General features: G+C 35.2%; 3 protein-coding genes and 1 long non-coding RNA gene across 4 annotated transcripts; 1 reads left to right on the top strand and 3 right to left on the bottom strand.

The window, feature by feature from the left end:
• Positions 1–1,035: 1,035 nt before the first annotated feature.
• Positions 1,036–1,677, bottom strand: LOC139432528 (uncharacterized). The gene has a single exon (XM_071201216.1). It carries the CDS (start codon positions 1,675–1,677, stop codon positions 1,036–1,038), a length of 642 nt encoding a protein of 213 aa, XP_071057317.1.
• A 2,996-nt stretch (positions 1,678–4,673) lies between these two features.
• On the bottom strand, positions 4,674–9,536 carry LOC139432527 (uncharacterized). The gene has a single exon (XM_071201215.1). It carries the CDS (start codon positions 9,534–9,536, stop codon positions 4,674–4,676), a length of 4,863 nt encoding a protein of 1,620 aa, XP_071057316.1.
• Positions 9,537–19,733: 10,197 nt separating this feature from the next.
• Positions 19,734–20,825, bottom strand: LOC139432526 (uncharacterized). Its single transcript, XM_071201214.1, has one exon. It carries the CDS (start codon positions 20,823–20,825, stop codon positions 19,734–19,736), a length of 1,092 nt encoding a protein of 363 aa, XP_071057315.1.
• A 1,290-nt stretch (positions 20,826–22,115) lies between these two features.
• On the top strand, positions 22,116–22,988 carry LOC139432513 (uncharacterized). Its single transcript, XR_011642286.1, has 2 exons — positions 22,116–22,737; positions 22,842–22,988. It is a non-coding gene; the product is annotated as an uncharacterized lncRNA (long non-coding RNA).
• Positions 22,989–23,364: the final 376 nt, after the last annotated feature.

Raw genomic sequence — 23,364 nt, 5'->3', positions numbered from 1 at the left:
CGTTTCATACTGCTCTAGGTCTAATACATTTTTTGTACGCTTATATTTAGCATAAGCTTTATTTCTAACCGCGATCATTTCCTTGATTTGGGGTGTAAGCCACGGAGCAGGTTTTTTTGTAAATCTTTTCGTTTGTAGTGGTGCATGTAAATCAAATAGATCTAGTATTAAAGAATTAAAATAATTCACTTTTTCATCAATGCCGTTAATTTCAAAAATTAATTGTAAAGGTAATGATTCAAGTTCTCTACTAAACAGATCGAGATTAAACCTCTTAAAGTCTCTATAAGTTCGAAATGTAGGAACAGGCTTTGTACTAGCAGTTTTCAAATGAGAGTGTACCAGTTCGTGATCTGAAAGGTGGGGTAGTGAATATAAACCAACCAGGGTGAATTCTTCACATGAACATGCAGTAATATCTATTAAAGTTTCGGAATTAAGTGTAATACGGGTTGGTTGATTAACAAGTTGAACCAGACCAAACGACTCCAGCAAATCAAGGAAAATGCGTGAATATGTACTTTCAGGGTGCAACAAATCAATATTTATATCACCGGCAATAAACAGTTCATTACATTGTGGTATAGCTAAACTTAAGGATTCCTCGAGAGACTCAAAGAATAATGGCAGACTTCCGGTCGGGGGCCTGTACATTACACCAAAAATATATTTAACTTTGTTAATAGTTACAGCGATCCATAGCTGTTCTAAATGATCATACGCTAATAAATGTTAATGGATGCTATATTCATGTTGTGAACAATAATAAAAAAAAAAGACAAACAAAATACAAACAAAAAAAAAAAAACAATAATAACTACAATTAAATGAAATTTAACTATTGAAAAAGATTTAAATATATATAAACTACATTCTAGAGTGCTTTCCCTCCAGGTAACAAATCAACTAGATTCGTCAATTAGATCAAACGGAGGAAAAGTCTCAAAACAATCGAAAGATTGTATATTTATTTTCAACAATCGAAAACGGAAAAATCGAACAGAAATTTTTCGAAAAAAGCAAGAATCGAAAAAGTTATATCAACATTCTTTTCTTCTGTCCGTCGACTTCTGCATACAGAGTTCCATCACGGCTCCACACTCTTCTTTTACCATATTCTTCCTCCAGTTTTCTCAATTCGCAAATCCGGTAGTGCGTAAGGTCTTCTCGAATTATAAACTGAGTTCCTCTTAACAGTTTCTTATGATAAAATACGCGATCTTTGGTCTTGTGACTTATAAATTTCATAATAATAGGTCGGTTCTTTCCATTTCGCTTCGGTCCAACTCGATGACAACGATCGATAGAATCCGGTAACAATGCGAGGTTCATTTTCTTATTAATAATATCTAATACAACTTGTTCGGTGTTCTCATTGTCTGTCTCGCTTACCCCGAAAACTCGAATGCTATTCCGTCGAGTGTATTGCTCAAGTCGATCCAGTTTTTCCTTATGGTCTGCTCTACATACGGTATTGTCGGACTTCGAACGAGTAACCTCCGCTTCCAAAATTACAACCTTTTCTTCGAGAATATTAACCTTTTCCTTGTATTCCCTGAGTTCATCCCTTAGAATGGACGATATTGATTTGGCGATATTGGCAATGAACGACTCTTTCTTGAATAACTCAGTCAACACCTCCTCAAAATCACTCAATTGTTTCTTGGTGACCACCATTCTCTTTAACTAATTAACACACTCAACTTAAAAAAAAAACTAACTTTAAAACGTCGAAAATCAAGTTGAATTAATCGGTAACTCAAACCACCTCGATAATTTTCGTCGACTTAACCTGGAGAGGCACGCGCACGTCTAGCTTGGTTGCATGCTTATCATAAACTGATTGAATATTCCTTTATTGTGTAATGTGTTATCACCAAAATGGGGGAATATAACATGTATCGGTTGAATATAATCAAAATATCGGATGGCAGGGAATATAGATCGATGCAGCACCCTGTGCAGGTTTGGGAAGAGTTGTCTGTAAGCAACAACAAGGGGAGGTAAAGATTTCCTTCTCCAAAAACGAGCGGACACTGTTGATACTGTAAGTCTATGGATGTTCTTCGGGAGAACACCATTCGATGAAACATTTAGTTTCAGGAGTTGTTTAAATGCCAGCACGTTTCTTCGTAAAAAAAGAGGTGGTTCGACCGCTTCAACACTCAAAGCTTCCACCGGAGTGGAATTCATGGCGCCCAAAACTATGCGTAAAGCTTTGCTCTGAATAATTCTTAAACGTTTCAATTGATTCTGTTTTGCGTTACCAAATATACTACAACCAAAATCTAAATGTGATCTAATACAGTTTCTATAAAATCCGCGTGCCACGTGAATATCGGCCCCCCATTTAACTTTCACAAATACCCGAAAAACATTCAAAAACCATTTAGGTTACTGTGTAATTCTGAAAGGCTGCTGTTAGAGCACAAGATACAAAAGTCGTCAGCGTACTGTAATGTTTTAACGTTGCCCTCAAAAACTTTATGAAAGTCAATGGTATATAGGTTAAATAAAATCGGACTTAAAATTGAGCCCTGTGGAAGACCGGTTGATGAAAGCCTTGGGCCGTGTAGCGAACCGCCTTGATCCCTAACGTATAATTGCCGATTCATAAAAACATTTAAAATATTCCACATCGTGATTGAAGGCAATCCAAGATTGATAAGTTTATTTTGCAGTACTTCCAAAGAAACGCAGTCATAGGCCCCCTTCATATCTAGGAATATGGCACCGCTAAATTTGTTTTGTGAAAGTGCTAACTGAATGTCTGTAATCAAATCAATTACAGCGTCAATACAACTAAATGTTCTAAAACCAAATTGTTGAGAGGGCAGGATTCCATTTTCCTCCATCCACCACTCGAGTCGAGCCTTGATTAAACGCTCATAAGTCTTAAGTATGCAAGACAAAAGAGATATGGGCCGAAAAGTACATTGATTACCTCCAGAAGCATCACTTTTTGGGATTAAAACAATTATAACTTTTTTAATTTCCGGTATATCTTTGCCCGTTGCCCACATTTCATTATACATAGAGAGTAAGAAGGACAAAATTTCAGATGGTAAACGCTCTAATATCTTATAGGTTATGTTATCGAAACCAGGTGCAGTAGATTTGCGATGTGCAAAAGTTAAGCAAAGTTCGTGCAATGTGAATGGTGATGTAATAAAATGTGAAGATGAAGCACTAACAGTTCTCTGCATCTTATTAACTACAGATGGAGGGGAAAGAGACTGTAGCATTTCATAAACTTTTTCTTCTGGAATGTCAGAGCAAGTGTTGGAAATGTTACTGAATTTCCTAATATTATTCCACACAACTTTTGGAGAAGAGTTCCTATTTAAGCTGTTACAGAACTTCTTCCATTTATTACGTTTTTTGTGCTTAAGGAAACGCTTCACGTAAGGAGATGTTTTCCGAATTTTAATATAGTTATCCAAAATAGGGCATCGCTTGTAGGCTTTAATGACTTTTTTCCTCTCTTTAACTACCTTAGTACATTCATTGTCCCACCAAGGCGGTTGCCGTCTAGACAAAGCGCGAATAGGTTTTTTAAGGGGAAAAGCACTATTGCAAGCTTCAACAATCAGATTAACAAAATAATAGTACCTATCCTGTAAAGATAGTTCAACTTTGGACGGGTCAAAATTTCTTCCAATAAATTTAGCTAAATCGCCATACTTTTCAGGAAGAATCGTCCATTTACCTTTAGGATGGACAATACGCAAAAATGAACTACTTGATTCGAATTGGATGTAAAGCGGAAAATGGTCAGAAGTGAAAGAGTCATTCAAAACCTCCCATTTTACTTTATATGCTATAGCACTAGACAGAATGGTAATGTCCACAGCAGAAGCGCCCTCTCCCGGTTTAGTTATTCGAGTAGGAGATTCATCATTACAAAACACTAGATTGTGGTTGTCTATAGATTTCAAAAGTATATTACCAGCGTTATCACTCTTAGCAGAACCAAAAGCAATATGATGTACATTAAAGTCACCACCTATCAGGAATGGAGTAGGAAGTAACGAGAATAGCTTATCGTAGTCAGAACATTATATATCCGCCCTATCTTGGCGATATATAGAACAACAGGTGTTTGGGTGTCTTCAAAAACACTAAATAAAAACTTGTGGACTGTATACAAACTGGAAACTTTATTGAGTAAAGAAATCAATACGTAATTAATTTAATCTTAAAACACAACTGTCTTCGCCAGTGGCCGAATTGCTTCTCTTTTCTAACGGTTCTTTCCACCCAAGTCGACCCTACGCGTCCCGCCGTCGCCCTAAACTCGACGCCAATGTCCATGTGGGCGATGAGATCATCACAACACAAAACTTTAACGTACATGCCCCCAGCCTTAAACGACTTGAGTCGTTTAACTATTCTTGTTCAATTGGAAGAGGACACAATTTGTTGCACGGACGCAGCACAATACCCGTCACTGTCTTCACCTCTGCCACTCGATGCACCCCATCTCTACCAGGAATGAGCCTGACGATGCGACCCAATCGCCAATCCAAAGGAGCAGTCCCGTCACTCTTGAGCAGAACCAAAGCCCCCTGTTGTATCTGGAAATCGTTGCCTCCCCATTTAGTTCGTTGCTGAAGTTGACCCAGAAAATCCCGCTTCCATCTTGACCAGAAATGTTGTCGGTATTGCTCTACTTACTGATAAATCGTGAGCCTGTTTTGAGAAATATTCTGCAAGTCAGCCTCCAAGGTGGACGTCAATGGACGTCCAATGAGTAAATGAGCCGGTGTTAAGGGTGTGAAGTCATCAGGATCATTCGAAAGGGGAGTGAGAGGACGCGAGTTAAGGATTGCTTCTATTTGCACGAGTAAAGTAGTAAACTCCTCAAACGTTAAGTGATCATTATTTAAAACTCTCTTTAAATGGTGTTTCGTCGATTTCACACCCGCTTCCCACAAACCTCCAAAATTTGGTGCGTATGGTGGTCCGAAATGCCAATGAATACCTTGATCATTTGTAAAAGTTTCTAAAAGTTCTATCTCATCAATGTTCGCCTTAACTAAATTTGTTAATTCTTTCAATTCTCTTTGAGCACCAACGAAGTTGGTCCCATTATCAGAATAAATATGCAAAGGTTTACCTCTGCGCGCAACGAATCTTTTTAAAGCCAATAAAAAATTATTTGTCGTAAGGTCACTAACTAGTTCCAAGTGAATGCATTTTGTTGCAAAACATATAAATAAGCTAACATAGGCTTTTCGTAACTTGGAACCACGTCCCCTTTTTTCTCTTATCATAAAAGGACCCGCGTAGTCGATGCCCGTTATGTAGAATGGAAAAGCTGCGATCGTTCTTGTCTTTGGTAAATTTCCCATAACAGGTTGGACAGCTTTTGCTCTGAATCTATGACATTTGATACATTCACGCACCACCTGCTTTGCAATATTAGGTCCAGAAATTGGCCAAAATTTCTCTCTTACAGAATAAAGTAGTTGTTGAGGACCAACATGAAGTAATTTTTTATGTTCACGAATAAACAGTAGTTTTGTTAACCAATGTCTTGCTGGTAATATAATTGGATGTCGCTTATCATACTCCAAATTTGCATACGTCAAACGCCCTCCAACACGCAGTAAACCAATTTTATCCACAAAAGGATTTAAACTCAGCAACTTGTGATGTTTTTCCAACGATTTCCCTTGAATCAGCATACCGATTTCTTGCCCAAAGGCCTCAGCTTGAGTAATCTTTATCAAAATTACCATCGCTTGTTCCAATTCTTCTAAGGTAAGTACACCTGTTATTCTTTTTTCTTTAGCCACTTTACAATTGGTTATAAAGCGCTGTAAGTATGCAACACATCCCTGTAATCGGTTCAGATTAGAAAATCTTTCAAACGGGAATTCAAATGATTCAACAACCGAAGTAACACATGACTTAATTTCAGGTAATGTATTTGTAGCATAATCTTTGTGTTTTTTAGGCCAGACAGTTTCAGGCTGTAACAACCATTCAGGACCGTGCCACCAAAGAAATGCATCCTTTAGAGCTACCGGGGATACCCCTCTAGATAACAAATCTGCCGGGTTTTCTCCCGTAGGTACATAACGCCACGCTAACACGTCAGTTTTCTCCTGAATTTCCGCAACTCTGTTTCGTACGAATGGCTTCAAAATACTTGTCGAAGCATTTATCCATCCCAACACAACTTGCGAATCCGTCCAATATGTACAACATTTGATCTGCAATCTTAAGGACTCAATTACTTTTTGTGCCAACTTTGCTGAGACGTAGGCTGCACACAATTCTAATCGGGGTATAGTCATCGATTTAATTGGAGCCACTTTTCCTTTAGCGCATAAAAGTTTGCACCTTTTGTTTCCTTTACCATCTATCGACAACAAATACGCACATGCCCCATATGCAACTTCAGATGCATCTGAAAACATATGTAGTTCGACAACTTTGCTTTCGGGTAACATTACATGTCGTTGGATTCTTAGCTTATTCAAAACAGATACGTCTGACATCAATCTATTCCATTGTCTGTGCAACTCTTCAGAGACCGGTTGATCCCATTCTAGCCTTTCTCGCCACAATTTTTGTAACATAATCTTTGCCAAAATGGTACATGGATTGAGCAATCCCAAAGGATCAAATATTTTTGCTGTATACGACAGCATTAAACGTTTTGTAACAGTATTTTTCGATTCACATTCTATTTTATAAAGTAAAACATCTTCAAAACTTGACCACATCAATCCCAAAGTTGACTTACATTCGTCTCCCCCCAATACCAAATTTGTTCGCTCTTGTTCTGATTTATCAGCCTCTAGCGCTTCCAAAAGGTCTTTTGAATTGGATCTCCATTTTCGGAGCGGAAAACAACCTGACATTAGGATCTTGGATATGCGTCTACACAAAAATAAACCTTTTTCATCGGTTTCACAACCACTCAACAGATCATCCACATAGAAATCTCTCGCTATTATTTCCGACAACTCTGGTGCCGCTGCCTTACATTCCTCTGACAATTCTTTCAAACAGCGTATTGCCAGGAATGGTGCCGATGCCGTACCATAAGTAACCGTTTTCAAAGTATAAGCAACTAGCTCATGATCAGGACCAGCACGCCAAAGAATTCTTTGCAAGTTTCGCTGCTGTGGTTCGACTTCTATTTGGCGGTACATCTTTTCAACATCCGCTGTAAATACAACCGTATGTTGACGAAATCTTAACAAAACAGAGAATAACTCATCCTGGATTACTGGCCCTACCATTTGTATGTCATTGAAGGACTGGCCGCTTGAAGTCTTTGCTGAGGCATCAAAGACAACTCGTAATTTTGTGGTTGTACTGTCTTCCTTAAGTACCCCGTGATGAGGCAAATAGTACGCCAATTCTACGTCACCTTTTTCTAAGCATCGTTCCATGTGTCCAAGTTTTTCGTATTCATGTATGAAATCTGAATACATACCTCGCAATGTTTCATTCTTTTGAAGTTTGTTTTCAAGTGCCCGAAATCGCTTTTCTGCATAGTGCCTCGATTCTCCAAGAGAACTTGCATCTCTTCTCAGTGGTATTTGCACCTGAAAACGCCCATCTTCTAAGCGCGTTCTTGTTTTTTGAAAAATGTCTTCACACTTTTGATCTTCTTTAGACCATGGTTTTCTTACGGGAACCTCCTCCACTTGAAAAAACCGCTCAAGCTGGTCTTGAATCTCTCCGTAACTAACATTTTTACTAAAGTTACATCTTAACTCATTACCTTTTTGTGAATGTTGCCATTTTCCAGCAACAACCCATCCAAATGCCGTATTCTGAAGAATTGGTTTATTCAGACCTAGCTCTATTCTTCCGTTTTGAATAATATGCCAAAAGGCGTCAGCTCCTATAAGCATATCTACTTGTCTAGCTCTTCCAAAATTCAAATCCGCTAAGATGATGTTTTTTGGAATGTTTAATTCGGAAACATTTATTGCACTTGCGGGCAAGATACCTGTTATCTCAGCAATCACCAAACATGTTAAATTGAGATGAAAATTGGAAAATCGAGATGTTATATCTACATTTGTTTTCTTTTTTATTTGATTTACATGATTACTCAAACCACTAACCATAACTTGTACATCTGACAGTTTTAGATCTAATTTCCTACACAGACTTTCAGAAATGAAACTCGATTGTGACCCTGAATCCAACAGAGCCCTCACCGCATACACCTTATCATCAGAATCCGTAACATTAACTGTAACAGTTGATAACAATGTTTCCCCGTCGAAACTGACATTTTTACTTGTGCAAGAAACAGTCGAATGTTCTTTATCTTTATGAATTAACGTATGATGCTTCCCTTTGCATTTTTTGCATAATCCATAAAGCTTACAGTATTTCATCATGTGACCCGCTCGCAAACAGTTGTGACACAAACGATATTTGTGGCACGATTCAAGACGTTCGGACACAGAAAGATTTTTAAACTTCTCACACTCATGAAGTTTGTGCTCTTTACTACAAAGAATACATTTTCTCCTGTCATAAACATTGTCATTTTCCGAATTTATAGCTACTAAAGCCTTTGTTTTACCATAAACCTCTTTCTCCCTTTTCCCCTCCTGTCTATTAACGTCAAGTTTCTCGATTATATCCGCACGATTTCTCAAAAATTCAAACCAGTCCTCCAAAGTAACCGTAATTCGCGATGTTTTAAGCTCCTCCCACTTTGCTAATGTTAAATCGTCTAAACCCTTTGATATTAAATGAATTATCAATGTATCCCAATATTCCGTTTTTTGTCCCAGAATGTCCAATGCCCTCAAATGTTTTCCCACTGTATCTATGAGCTGTCTTATTTTCACCGAAGAACCTTTTTTCATTTTTTCAAAGGTAATTAACGATTCTAAATGATTATAAATCAAAATGTTGGTATTGTTGAATCGTTTACATAAAACATCCCATGCAGTTTTATAATTATTGGCAGAAAACTCGATCGATTTTATTACTTGCGCAGCTGTACCATCCAAGGACGCTCTAAGGTAATGGAATTTTTGAATATCCGAAATATTGGCGTTTTCATGAATCAGCGATACGTAAACTTCTCTATATTCAATCCATTGATCAAAATCGCCTTTAAAAGTAGGTAATTTGATTTCCGGTAGCTTTACTGACGTAGGTATCACGTGACCGCTTGAATAATTCGAACCGTTTTCGGGATTCGCGTTACATGGTTTATTTACTGAATTACTGATTTGTGGAGAACCGCTTCTTAACAAACAACGTGCATGACTCAATAACTCGTAATAAGTTTTTTCAAATTCCTCGCGTTCCAGATATTGATCGGTCGCATCTTCCTGCAAAACTTCTAATTGCGTTTGAATCTCATCGTATTCGTTATTTATAGCTTCGAATTTATTTAATCTTTCTATTAATTCCGCAATGGTTTTATCCGATGGCTGACCAGACGACTCAAACTTTTGTAAAAAATTCGAAAAATGCGTGACCTTTGATTTAAACGAACTTCGTTTTCTAATTAACGTTTTTTCGTCGTGTTGCGACATTTTTATAATCACGAAAGTGCAAATAGGAACGGAAAAACAAAGGAAAAAGGACGACTCACGTTTTATCTGCGATCAAACAGCACTCCGCCGCTGATAACCAGATCCCAGCCACCTGACGATATTGATTCTTCACCAATCTTCCTCTCATGCGGTTCGACTGGACCAAAATGTTTGGGTGTCTTCAAAAACACTAAATAAAAACTTGTGGACTGTATACAAACTGGAAACTTTATTGAGTAAAGAAATCAATACGTAATTAATTTAATCTTAAAACACAACTGTCTTCGCCAGTGGCCGAATTGCTTCTCTTTTCTAACGGTTCTTTCCACCCAAGTCGACCATACGCGTCCCGCCGTCGCCCTAAACTCGACGCCAATGTCCATGTGGGCGATGAGATCATCACAACACAAAACTTTAACGTACAACAGGTAATATCAAAGTCCGGTAAAGTCTGCTCTATCATCTCGTACGATGTTATACCCTTTAAATTTTGTTACTGAACCTGGTTTAAACCATGTTTCTGAGATTAATGCAACATCGATGTTAAAATCATAAAGTAGTTCTTCTAAGTTTTCTTTCTTTGACCGCGCCGATTGTGCGTTCCACTGTATAATATTAAGAATACTCATAACAAAATTAATATGTAGGGACATCGGAAGAATATTCGGAATCTTGAGAACCACCAACCGAACTACCATTCGATTTGCCGTCATTTGAGCGAAGCTTTTTAAGTAATCGTTTGAGACGCGCTTTAAGTACGTTAGTTTTCACTACACGAATAACCATAACTATTAGGTCACATAACGAATCGATATCCTTACAAAACAAAAGGGCTATTGCCCTGACATCTTGTTTGCCCTTTGTATCAGTCACAAAGCTACAAAAGTTTTCATACGATATAAACAAATCGTCAGTGAATAGTTCTTTGAATTCTGGGTAACACTCAGAGTCACTAGAGTATTCAATTGAACTTTCCCCTTTACGTTTCTTTGGGTTAGGTTTAACAAACTCAGGTTTGGAAACGGATGATTTTTCAGAATGTTTGGAATCAGAACTAATAGACGATGGAGCTCTCCCACGTTTTTTGACCGTTTCAAAGTTTTCATCAACAATTTTTACGTCGCCGTCAATATTTTCAGTCATACCACCTTGAATCTGTGTAGGATTGTAAGGGGCTTCACTACCGCTATTCGAGGGATTTAATTTCGAAACTTGTGTGCCTTCATCATTCGGTAACCGCTAACGATTCATTAGCAGTTGAATGGATTTCAGCAGTGATAACAGTACTATTAACCGGAGTATCAACCTTGGAAGGGCACCGGTTTGCAATGTGACCAGATTTCTTACAAATGAAACAACGAATCTCGTCCGTTGCCAAAAAAATTCTGAAGGTGTTCTGCTCGTATTCAATGAGTAAAGAACTTGGGAGAGCAGTATTATCGGTTAGTGTCAAATAAACCTGTCTACGGAAACTCAAAATATGTCGATACTCTGGTTTGTTAATACAGCGCCTATAAAAGTAATTGTTGATACCGGTTGCAACCCCACAGCTTTCAATTCTTTTTCAATTACTTCATGCGGGAGCGACGGTGAAACATTAGATAAAACCACTCGTTTAGTGGGTGAAACCAAACGTCTTGCCGAAAGAAATTTATCTTTGATGGTAATACCACCGTGAGATGTAATAAATTTCTCCACAATTTCTTTAGAGGTTAGATAAATACATACACGGTTGTTTGATATTCTAGAAGCAAAAATGATGTTTTTTGGCCCAATTAAACCCCCCAAACTAATAACGTAATAGTTTTTTTGAAACCCATCAACCGAATCAAACAATAAACCTTGCTCTCTTGAAGGAAAACTACAGGTTTTAGTCTTTACAACGTTAGCAAAAGATTGAACATTGGCAATAGAATCATTATTTGGAAAATCGGTAACTGATTTGTTTAAGTTGACATCTGCAGGAGTGCCTTCCGCAACGAAAGCATCCTGAGATTCGGCAACTACGGAGGACACAACGTCACTCATCATCGAGTAACACTGACAGCCGTAGAGGCGTAGGAGTTATGAGGACAGCGTCCCCGCCACCCGGTCCGAAAGCGTGCCAGACCGGTCGGCGTTCAATGGTGTGTCGCGAAAACAACGGAAAATCCCAAAAATAAATAGCAAGACAAATTTATACAGAAGCAAAATAAAAATTACCTCAAGCCACTTACTCGTTGTGATACATAAGGGTGTAATGGAATACAAGACAGGAAATGATTGCGGAATTTATGTAATATCGATGCGTGCAATTCGGAGGTGCATTGCACCTACGAATTGAGGACATTCAATAAAAATGTTGAACTTGCAAATTAGTTTATGTTTAATTCGAATAATATTAAGTTTTAAAATTTTAGTCTAGTATATGTAATCGTAGAGTAAAAATGAATAAATAGAACGTTATAATTTAAACGATCTTTCAATTCCATCACCATCTAATATTCAACTTATTGAGATAACCATCAACGGTTATCACATGGCGATCCTGCCTATTAAGAACCAAAACAACTAATTAAAAGTAAATTTAAGAAAAGAAAAAGAAGATAAATTCAACAAAATGGGATACAATCAGTCTAAAGAAAATAAAGAAATAATAATAAGTCAAGCGGGAAATTCTGGAGGAGCAACGTCTGGATTAGATAAATCGTTCACCACATGGGAAATTGGTTATGCAGTAATTATAATCCTTATCCTGATTTTCGTGGGTGCATACATTTGGCGTCGGTGTATGAAGAAGTTAGAGAAGAGAATCCGACTGGAAGTTTCTAGGAGCCAAGAATTAGTGTCTATGCGCGACAATGTTTAACAATAAATAAGTGCGTACCTAAAGTGCTTTATGGAGACAGTGGATAAATTTAAAAAAGTTTTGGAAGAACTTAAGGTAAATAAGACAAATATAATTAAAGATAATCAAGAAAGAAGAAAAAACTTAGAATTAACTCATAAAAGATTAGCAGATATAGATAAATTTTCAGATAGGTTAGATTTATTAAAATTAGAAACTAGTAAGGATTTTTCAAATTTAGACGTTTTAGATCAAATAAAAAAGTATGTTAATAAAATAGATAATATTATTATAGAATCTCGTAATATTCTTAAAGATAGGTTAAAAATAGATATAAAAATGGGGGAAAAATTTGATTTAAAAACAGCGGGTAGTTTGTTGCCTGTTATGGATGGTAGTGAAGATACTACTAAAAAACTATTAGATTCAATAGAACTGTACTCTGAATTATTACAAGCTGATGACCAAAAATTTTTAATAACGTATGTGCTAAAAACTAGACTGTCCGAGAACGCTAAAATTCGGCTAAATAAACAATATACATCAGTAAATGCGCTTATAAAAGATATTCGTGATAATTATGTAACGAAAAAATCCGCCACAACACTATCGATGCAACTTCATCAAGCTCGACAACTAAATAAATCAGTAACTGAATTTGGTCAGGAAATCGAACAATTGCTGAGTGATTTAACATTATCACAGGCGGGAGATGATGACAATCTTTTAATATCTTTACGCGGAGTAAATGAAAAAATAGCAATTAATTCTTTTTGTAATGGTGTTAGAAACCATGATTTGCGAACGATATTAAAATCAAGAAATTGCAAATCATTAAAAGATGTGATCTCTGTGGCATTAGATGAAGAACGGAATAAACCATCATCTTCAAATATGTTTTATTTCAACAAATCCTCAAATAATAATCAAGGGTTTCAGTTTAGATCAGGTCGTGGTAGTAGAAATAGGGGTCAACTAAGGGCCTGCCGTCCTGTTAATCATAATCGCGGTGGAAATTTCAGAGGATCATATAACCAATACAGTAATAGTAACCCAAATAATCAATCAAATAAATCAAATTTAAATAATTTTAACCAAAGAGGCAATAGAAGTCGTGGAAGATTTCAATCGGGTCGACAGTCTCAACCAAGTCGAGACAATGTTTGGACTGCAAATTCGGAAGAAAATTCATCCGAAACTCAGTTTTTTCGTGAATAAAAGTTCAGAATGTGAGGTATTATGTATGAACGGTATGAATTATGTTTCACTGCATTATAGAAATCAATTATTGACTTTTCTTTTAGACACGGGTGCTACTGCTAGTGTAATTTTTTCAAAATTTTTAAAAGGTGTTGAAATTATTGATAAAAGTCGTAACATCGTAATAAATGGAATTGCAGGTTCCATTACTTCATCTGGTCAGTAGATCTTTCACTAGAATCAAATAATCACGCAATTAACCATAAATTTTTAATAATTAATGATTTAGGATCAGGTATGAATGGAAAATTATTGGATCTGATTTCTTTACGAAACACGCAGCTACGATCGATTTTGAAAAATTTTTATTTTCTTTTTGGGATAAGACTTCAAAAATAACAATTAATTTAGAATCTAGTTACAACAGTTTTACAACTATCCCTCCACGTTGTGAAATAATAAAGTATTACAGGGTAAATGAAGTAGACGATTGTGTAATTTTGCCTAACGAAATTACTGAAGGTGTTTTTACAGCAGGAGCTATCGTGAGACCAAAATCTCACATGATTCCTGTACGTATTTTAAATAACCATGATAAAGAAATTAAAATTCGAAATTTTTCACCAAACACATGTAAATTATCCAAATTTTACTTATATAATTTTGATGACAATCATAATTCGGTAGATAGAGTAAGTAAATTGTTAAATAAAATTGATGTAAAAGATTTAAACAGCGAAGAAAGAAATTCGGTTCACAAAATTTGCGCGAAATATGCTGATGTGTTTCTTTTAGAAGGAGATTCGTTAACAGTGACGAATATTGTTTCAGAAAGCATTCGATTGAAGAAAGATGCAAAACCTGTTTATATTAAACCCTATAGATTACCTCATTCACAGAAAACTGAGATCGATAAGCAAATTCAAACATTATTGCAAAACGGTATTATTGAGGAAACCAAATCAACTTGGTTTTCTCCTCTTTTAATTGTTCCAAAAAAGACGGACAATTTTGGTAATAAAAGTTGGAGAGTAGGGATTGACTACCGACAGTTAAATTCAAATATCGAAGACGATCGATTCCCGTTACCAAAGGTGACAGAGATTTTAGATTCCTTATCGGGAGCGGTTTATTTTTCACACTTAGATTTATCTCAAGGGTACTACCAGGTTAAATTAGATGAAGACAGCAGGAAGTACACAGCTTTTACTACTAGTAAGGGTCAATATCAAATGACTAGGTTACCCATGGGGTTAAAAACTAGTCCAAATTCCTTTTCAAGGGTTATGACTATAGCTATGTCCGAATTAAATTATGAATCGTGTTTTGTTTATTTAGATGATCTCATAGTATTTGGTAATAACTTAAGCAATCACAATCAAAATTTAACAAAAGTTCTTAATAGACTTAGAAAGGTTAATTTAAAATTGAACCCCGGAAAGTGCAAATTTTTGAAAAAACAAGTTTTATATTTAGGGCATGTAATTTCGTCTGAAGGGATTCTTCCGGATCCAAGCAAAATTACTGTTGTTAGAGATTATCCTGTTCCAAAAGATTCAAACGAATGTAAAAGATTTATTGCTTTCGCAAATTACTACCGAAAATTTATTCCAAATTTTGCAAAAATTGCTTATCCTTTAAATAAACTAACGCGTAAAATGGTAGAATTTAATTGGGACGAACAATGTCAAGAATCTTTTGAAACCTTAAAAAACGCTTTGGTTAGCCCACCTATTTTGCAATATCTTGATTTTAATCCGTCAAGCGATTGGTGCAGTACTATCAAATGCAGATAATAAACCAGTAGCATACGCCAGTAGAGCATTAAACAAATCAGAGATCAATTATGCAACAATAGAAAAAGAGCTTTTAGCTATTGTTTGGGCTGTAAAACACTTTCGACCATATTTATATGGGAAAAAATTTTAAATTTATACTGACCATAGACCCTTGACATATCTTTTTGGAATGAATAACCCGTCTTCTCGATTGATAAAGTTTAGACTCGTATTAGAGGAATTCGATTTCTCAGTACATTACGTTAAAGGTAAAGACAATTCAACAGCTGATGCTTTATCAAGAATTGTTGTTAATTCCAATGATTTTAAAACCATGTCGGAGAATATTTTTGTACTTACAAGATCGAAACAAAAACTAAAACAAAATTCTGAAATGGATGAAGGTGTAAATGACGAAACTGATGAAGGGACTGGCCACCTCGGAATCGTTGAGTTATTGAAACCTCCACCAAATTCAATAGAATTACGGCAATGTAACAATAAACGCATAATGGAAGAAGAGAAAGTAATTTATGATAAAAAACTGAAGATAATTTTTATTAAATCGAGTTCTCGATCAATTCTTGCCTTCGAAGCGGTGTTGAGAGACTTGAGTCACACGTGTGAAATAAATAATATTGCGCAAATATTTATATTAAAATCTCGAGATAATGATGAATTAATTAAGCGATTGTCGAAAAGTGTTACTTTACTAAAAGAATTAAAATTACAAATAAACGTAATCAGTAAAGCATGTTATATCGATTGTAAGCAAACGTCAATTGATATTGAATGATTTTCATATTCTTCCGACTGGGGGACATGCGGGTATAAATCGTATGTATGCTAACATTAAACGGTATTATTTATGGGAAAATCTAAAAGTTGATATAACAAAATTCGTAAAAAGGTGCGAAGAATGCCAACGTTATAAACATTCGATACCTCATAAAGAACCGGTAACAATAACAACAACAGCTTCATCTGCGTTTGAAAAAGTTTATTTAGATTTGGTAGGTCCGTTAAATCAGGATGATGATGATAATCGGTATATATTAACCATTCAATGCGAACTCACAAAATTCGTAGAAGGATATCCTCTTAAAAACAAAGAATCCGAAACTGTGGCGAGATCATTCGTAAACAACTTTATATTAAGATACGGGATCCCAAATGAGATTGCTACAGATAAGGGAACTGAGTTTTTAAGTCAGGTGTTTAAAGAAACAGCAAAATTGTTAGGTATTTGTAATGGTTTATAATAAACACTTCGATATGAAATAAACTAAACTTTATTCTCACTTAATTTACATGTCTTTTTACCATCTTGGTTCTTGACGCTTTTATAACGACTCATTCTTCTAATACTCGTAATCACCCAAACCTGTTTGCAGTCATGCGCATTCAAGTTCTCTATACATTACATCACTTCCCCCTAAATTAAATAGTCATTAAACTAACCCTATATCTTATATACTACATAAACTAATTACTCTATACCTTATACATCATATTTTAATCTATCAGGAGATCTTAAATTAGTTCTCGGCCTTAACATAAAATCAGATCTACGCTTTATTCGACTTTCAAATGTTTTTGTCGTTTTCTCCGCGGTATCAACATGATTATCATTTTTTTTTATATTACCTTGCCAGGTTTTTTTTTATTTGATTAGCGTGCCTTCTCCACACTCCAATCTTTGGTATTTCAACTAAATACATTATATTGCCTAATAACTCTTTAATTTTTCCTCGTATCCAATTACATTTTGACTTAACTCTATAATCCTTAACCATAACATCCTCCCCCTTATAAAATTTTCGCAATTTATAACCTCTAAAATATTCTTTTTGTTTACCTTGTTTAGTCTTTACTATTTTTCGAACCGTTTTGTTACTTTTATATTTCCTACCCGGTAAAATTATATCAAACCTAGTTTTTAGTTTTCTTCCAAACATTAATTCAGCCGGCGATACACCAGTTGTGCAGTGGGCTGTGTTACGATAGTCAAATAAATAACGACATAATCCCAGCTGCTTATCCACTGATTCTTCGTGAGCCTTTTTTAACGCCGTTTTGATAATTTTTACCGCATTTTCAGCGGCTCCATTGGATTGCGGATGATAGGGAGCAGACGTCACGTGTTTAATACCATTCTTTTTCATAAATGTTTTAAACTCTTCCGCTGAAAAACATGTGGCATTATCTGATATAATGTAATCGGGCAATCCAAATCGCGCTATTATTTCTCTTAATACTCTTATTACTGACTGCGTATCGGTCGATTTCGTCTGAGCAACTTCTATCCATTTGGTGTATCCATCCACGATAACCAAATATTGTTTACCTTCTATAGGTCCTAAAAAATCAATGTGCAGACGTTCCCAAGCGCGTTTAGGCCATTCCCAACATTTCAACTCTGTTTTGGGAGGATTATTGCTTAATTTCGAACATATTTCGCAACTTGTTGCAACTTTTTCTATTGCTTCATCTAAGTAAGGCCACCAAAAATATGCACGTGCCAAAGACTTCATTTTTACAACTCCCATGTGCGTCGCATGAAGTTCTCTTAATATATTCGTTTTTAATTTTTCTGGCGGAATTACCCTGTGATTCCACATTATTGCATTTTTTGAAATTACCAATTCATGGCGCTTACCAAAATATTGTTTTAAACGTTTATCATATACATATTTAGGCCAACCTGCTAAAATGAACTCTTTAACCTTCGTCAAAACTGGATCTTTTTTCGTTTCCTCTACTATCAAGTTCAAATCTAAATTGAGGTCAGCGCTTTTGCTAAAAAAATAACAATAATCTAATTCAACATCTTCTATTTTAACCGTATTTTCTTCCTTACATGGTAAACGTGATAAACAATCTGCTACGTTGTCTTTAGAAGGAACATAAACTATATCATATTGATAATTAGACAAAATTACCGCCCAACGACGCAATCTATTTGCAGCAAATTCCGGAATTCCCTTCTTTTCTCCAAAAATCGTTAATAATGGCTTATGATCGGTTACTAGCTTAAACCGTTTTCCGAATAAATACTGATTAAATTTTAGTACCCCGTATATTATTGCTAAAGATTCCTTTTCAATTTGAGAATACCTTTTTTCGGCCGCCGTTAACACTCGCGACGCGAAAGCAATTGGTTTATCTTTTCCCCGTTCGAACTCATGGCTGAGAACAGCCCCTATTCCATATGAAGAAGCATCAACTGTTAATCTTATTTGCATTTCTGGATTAAAATGTACTAGAACTTTGGTCGATAACATTAACTGTTTTATTTCGTCAAAAGATTCTTGACATTTTTGCGACCAATGCCATTTAACTTTATTTTTCAACAAATTATATAACGGGTATAATACTGTAGACAAGTTTTTTATAAATTTACCGTAATAATTAACCATCCCTAAGAATGACTTTAATTGCGTTACATTTTCTGGTCTCGGACAATTCTTAATAGCACTTATTTTCTTTTTGCACGGATGTAAACCTTCTGCATCTATGACGTACCCTAGATACTCTACTTGTTCTTTAAAGAAAAAACATTTTTCGCGTTTCAATTTTAAGTTAACTTCATCTAATTTACTAAGAACTCTTTCTAAATTATCTATGTGTTCAGTATCCGATGCGCCCGTTATCAGAATATCATCTAAAAATACTATTACGCCCTTCATGCCGCCTAGTAAAGATTCCATGATCTTTTGAAATTTAGCTCCGGCTGACGATACTCCGAAAGGTAATCGCGTTTGCTTAAATAATCCCTTATGGGTAGAAATTGTTACCAACTCCTGTGATTGCGCGTCCAACTCTATTTGCTGGTAAGCTTGTTCCATATCTAGCTTCGTAAACTTCTTTCCTCCTTGTAACTTGCTGAATAGGTCTTCTATCCTCGGCAGCGGGTGTTTATCTACTTCGATATGTGGATTTATCGTAATTCTATAATCGCCACACAGCCGCACTTTTCCATCCTTTCTCAGAACTGGCACAACTGGTGACGCCCATCGACTAAAATCCACTGGTACTAGTATTCCTAAAGAACACAATCTATCAATTTCATCGCTAACTAATTCTCTAATCGCATACGGTACTGGTCTAGGTTTATAAAATTTGGGACCAATTTTACTATCAACTAACTTAATACTAGCAAGACCCTTTTTAAATTTCCCTAATTGATCATCAAAAATTCCTTTATATTTTTCTAACAATTGTGAAACTTGTGATTTTCCATTATCTATAAACCCCATATTGAATTTAACCTCAAATCTATTTAAAAAATCTCGACCAATTATCGGAGGTCCACCGTCTTTTAATACGTGAAAATCAAAATCGAATGTTTTCATGTTATATTTAACTTTCAATCTGCAACTACCAACCGGTTTAACCATTAAAACTTTTAAACCAACTCTTTACTTTATTGTCGCATAACGGCACATTTGGAAATTGTTGTTTATACAATTCTTCCGAAATTAGCGATAACGACGATCCTGTGTCGATTTGAAAATTAAATGGTTTACCCATTATTATTAAATTCAAAAAATACGGAGCTACGGATTTAAATGTGTTTACATTGTACAACACGATGTCATCAGCTGTTTCATCATTTACAAAATTTGTTCTACCGATTCTCTGTCTACAAACTCTAGCTAAATGGCCTTTTTTATTGCAAATTTTACAAAAATAATTACGATAATTGCACTTATCTTTTACATGTCCTTCGTAACCGCATACTTTGAATCTTACGGCTCCTCCACGATTATTCTTCGTAAAATTTTGACGTCTTCTTTGTTGATACTCTTCTGCGCCGTCGCTGCTCTGACGTTGATGATGACGTTCCCCATTCGTACCATGTCTTGCGCGTTTTCCTCCTGTACCGGTTCCTCGGACAGTATAAACCTCTTCTTTCTTGATTTGGATATTAAAGGAATCTTGAGCAGCCATTTTCGATTCTGCTATTTCGACCGCTTTTAAAAATGTCACTGTTAACTTTTCTTCCAGCAAACGATCGAGCACTGCACCCCTTTCGAATCCAGTGATGAATTTATCTCTTGTTGCTACCTCCAGATAATCGCCGAAATCGCACGTGATCGCTAAACTCCTAACACGTGTTGCCCAATCTTTAACAGCTTCATTTTTTTCTTTCCGCGACTCGTAGAATTTTATCCTTTCTGCAAAAATCGACGTCTGCGGCGTAAAATATCCATCCATTACCTCTTTTATATCATCGAAGGATTTTAATTCCGGTACAATCGGCATACATAAATTAAACACGAGCCTGTAGGCGTCTTCGTCCAGCATATTAAGTAGCACCGCTCTTTTCCTATCGTCATTTTCTATTGTGTTAGCCAGAAAATAATTATTGAGACGTGCTTTGTAAATATTCCAATCAGATACATGGAGTTTAAATTCGCGTAACTGGCCCAATACCTGTGCTCCGCCGCTCGAACCTTCCTCTCCTTGCTGATTTGGCATTTTATTTTAATCCTCGTCGCCAATGTAATGGTTTATAATAAACACTTCGATTTGAAATAAACTAAACTTTATTCTCACTTAATTTACATGTCTTTTTACCATCTTGGTTCTTGACGCTCTTATAACGACTCATTCTTCTAATACTCGTAATCACCCAAACCTGTTTGCAGTCATGCGCATTCAAGTTCTCTATACATTACAGTATTAAACAATTAAATTCAACCGCTTATCACCACCAATCCCTGGGTGCCATAGAAAATAGTCATAAGCATTTAGGATCTTATTTAAGAATTCAAACATCAAATTTTTCAGACACATGGAGCTCGTGGGTACCGTTTTTGTGTTTTTCGTATAATAACAGTGTACATACCGAGACAAAATACACTCCTTACGAATTAACTTTTGGAAAAAAGAGTAAATTGCCAACTAATATCTTAAATAATAATAATCAACCAATTTATAATTTTGATAATTATTGCAATGAATTAAAATTTAGACTCAAATCAGCTTGGAATAATGCAAAAGATCAGTTAATGGAATCGAAAATAAAAAGAAAAAGTAGGTTAGATAGGAAATCTGATATTGTTAGTTATAAATTTAATGATAAAGTACTATTAAAAAATGAGTCAACAAATAAATTAGACGAACTGTTCAAAGGTCCGTTTAAAGTAATTAAAGAAGACACTCCAAATGTAACACTGAAAATAAACAATAAATTAGTTACAGTGCATAAAAATCGAGTGAAAAGATATTTAAAGTAAAGACAAATAAAAATAAAAATTAAGTGATTTAAGTGAAAATTTATATTTAATTTTAAGTGCAATAGTTATTAAGGAGATAATAAAGAAAAACGGATTAAAGATAAACTAATAGGATCAAAATTTTTTCAAAAAAAAAAAAAAAGGATGAAGATGTAATGGAATACAAGACAGGAAATGATTGCGGAATTTATGTAATATCGATGCGTGCAATTCGGAGGTGCATTGCACCTACGAATTGAGGACATTCAATAAAAATGTTGAACTTGCAAATTAGTTTATGTTTAATTCGAATAATATTAAGTTTTAAAATTTTAGTCTAGTATATGTAATCGTAGAGTAAGAATGAATAAATAGAACGTTATAATTTAAACAATCTTTCAATTCCATCACCATCTAATATTCAACTTATTGAGATAACCATCAACGGTTATCACAAGGGGATACCCCTTACGAAGAGAAAATAAAAAACTAATAAGCGATAACGAAGTACGATGATTTTAAACGCCAATAAGCGGAGCACAAAGAAACACGTGCTTACTCGCCAGTGGTATAAAACCGTACTGTAATCTATAACTTTCCGCTCTAAAACTTCTTAAATTAATTGATTCTGATAATTGAAATAATCAAAGTGACTGAAATAGTTGATTTTGATTTGCTCTGGCTTACACACGAGGTAAGTGAGTTATTTTTTTAGAAATGGTATATCGAAAATAAAAAAAAAATCTTAACTTCTTTGGTTTTACAGATGTTGGTGGAATTGATTGAAATCTTGATTCCTCCCTGGTTTGAACTGCTCCTTTTTCCCCCTTGGTGGAATGTGCTGGTACCCCCTTGGTGGCTTTCCAGAAAAAACTATTCCGATGTCTTCTTTCCCAGGTTGGTTATCGTACTCTTCTTAATTAATTTTAGCTTCTTTTCTTCTCCCTCAATTGTGAATTTCTTTGGTTATGTTTCGTTTTTTTGTGGCCTCTTTTTTTTAACTAAATACAAGAATATTTCTTAATCTACGACGGAAATACGAACGGATTTATCATTGATTAAAACATTTTTACAAATAACGACGAAATCAATGAGAACTATAACAAACTTTTATGAAATTTTTCAACGATCAGCTTTAACTATCCTCGGTATATCAACTTTGATATCAATACGTGAGTTGTTCTTTATATTTTAATTATAATATTAATTTGAACGGTAAGATCACTGATTTTATTGTTGTTTTTATCTGATTGAATTGTATTTATCTATTTTTTAGATTTGAAGAAGTACTAATAAACTCTCTAGGCTCTCGATTTACAAGGATTTTTCTACGGAATGTCATTATTTCCTCTTTATTGTAATTATTTCTTATAACAAAACTATTGTTTATTAATTAATTAATAAAATTATGAGTGGAACCCAATATTATTACAATATATACAAAAAACGCCCCAAGCTGTAACTCTGTCATTTACGTTCCGATTTTAATGAGCCAGTTATCAAATGAAATGGTTTGATAAATGCTATGATTCATGCTACAAATAATTTTTTTCCATCGCCATCTTGAATTTCAAACGAATATGAACTTTTGTTTTTCAAATTGCACCGTATATTTTTCGTCACGTCATTAGATAGAGATTTTTTTTTTGAATCCAATGATGTACAGTACATCCATTTTGAATGTAATTTGAGCAGAGAAAAGACACCCTGTATATAGAGGTTATCACACAAGAATGCCTCAAGCTGTAATTCAGTCATTTACAATCCGATTTTCACGAGCCAGGTATCAAATGAAATGG

The sequence above is a fragment of the Onthophagus taurus genome, unplaced genomic scaffold (assembly GCF_036711975.1).
Source record: "Onthophagus taurus isolate NC unplaced genomic scaffold, IU_Otau_3.0 ScKx7SY_22, whole genome shotgun sequence".
Classification (NCBI taxonomy): Eukaryota; Metazoa; Arthropoda; class Insecta; order Coleoptera; family Scarabaeidae; genus Onthophagus; species Onthophagus taurus.
Note: the sequence above shows the minus strand (reverse complement) of the source record. Positions and strands in the feature narration are given on the sequence as shown.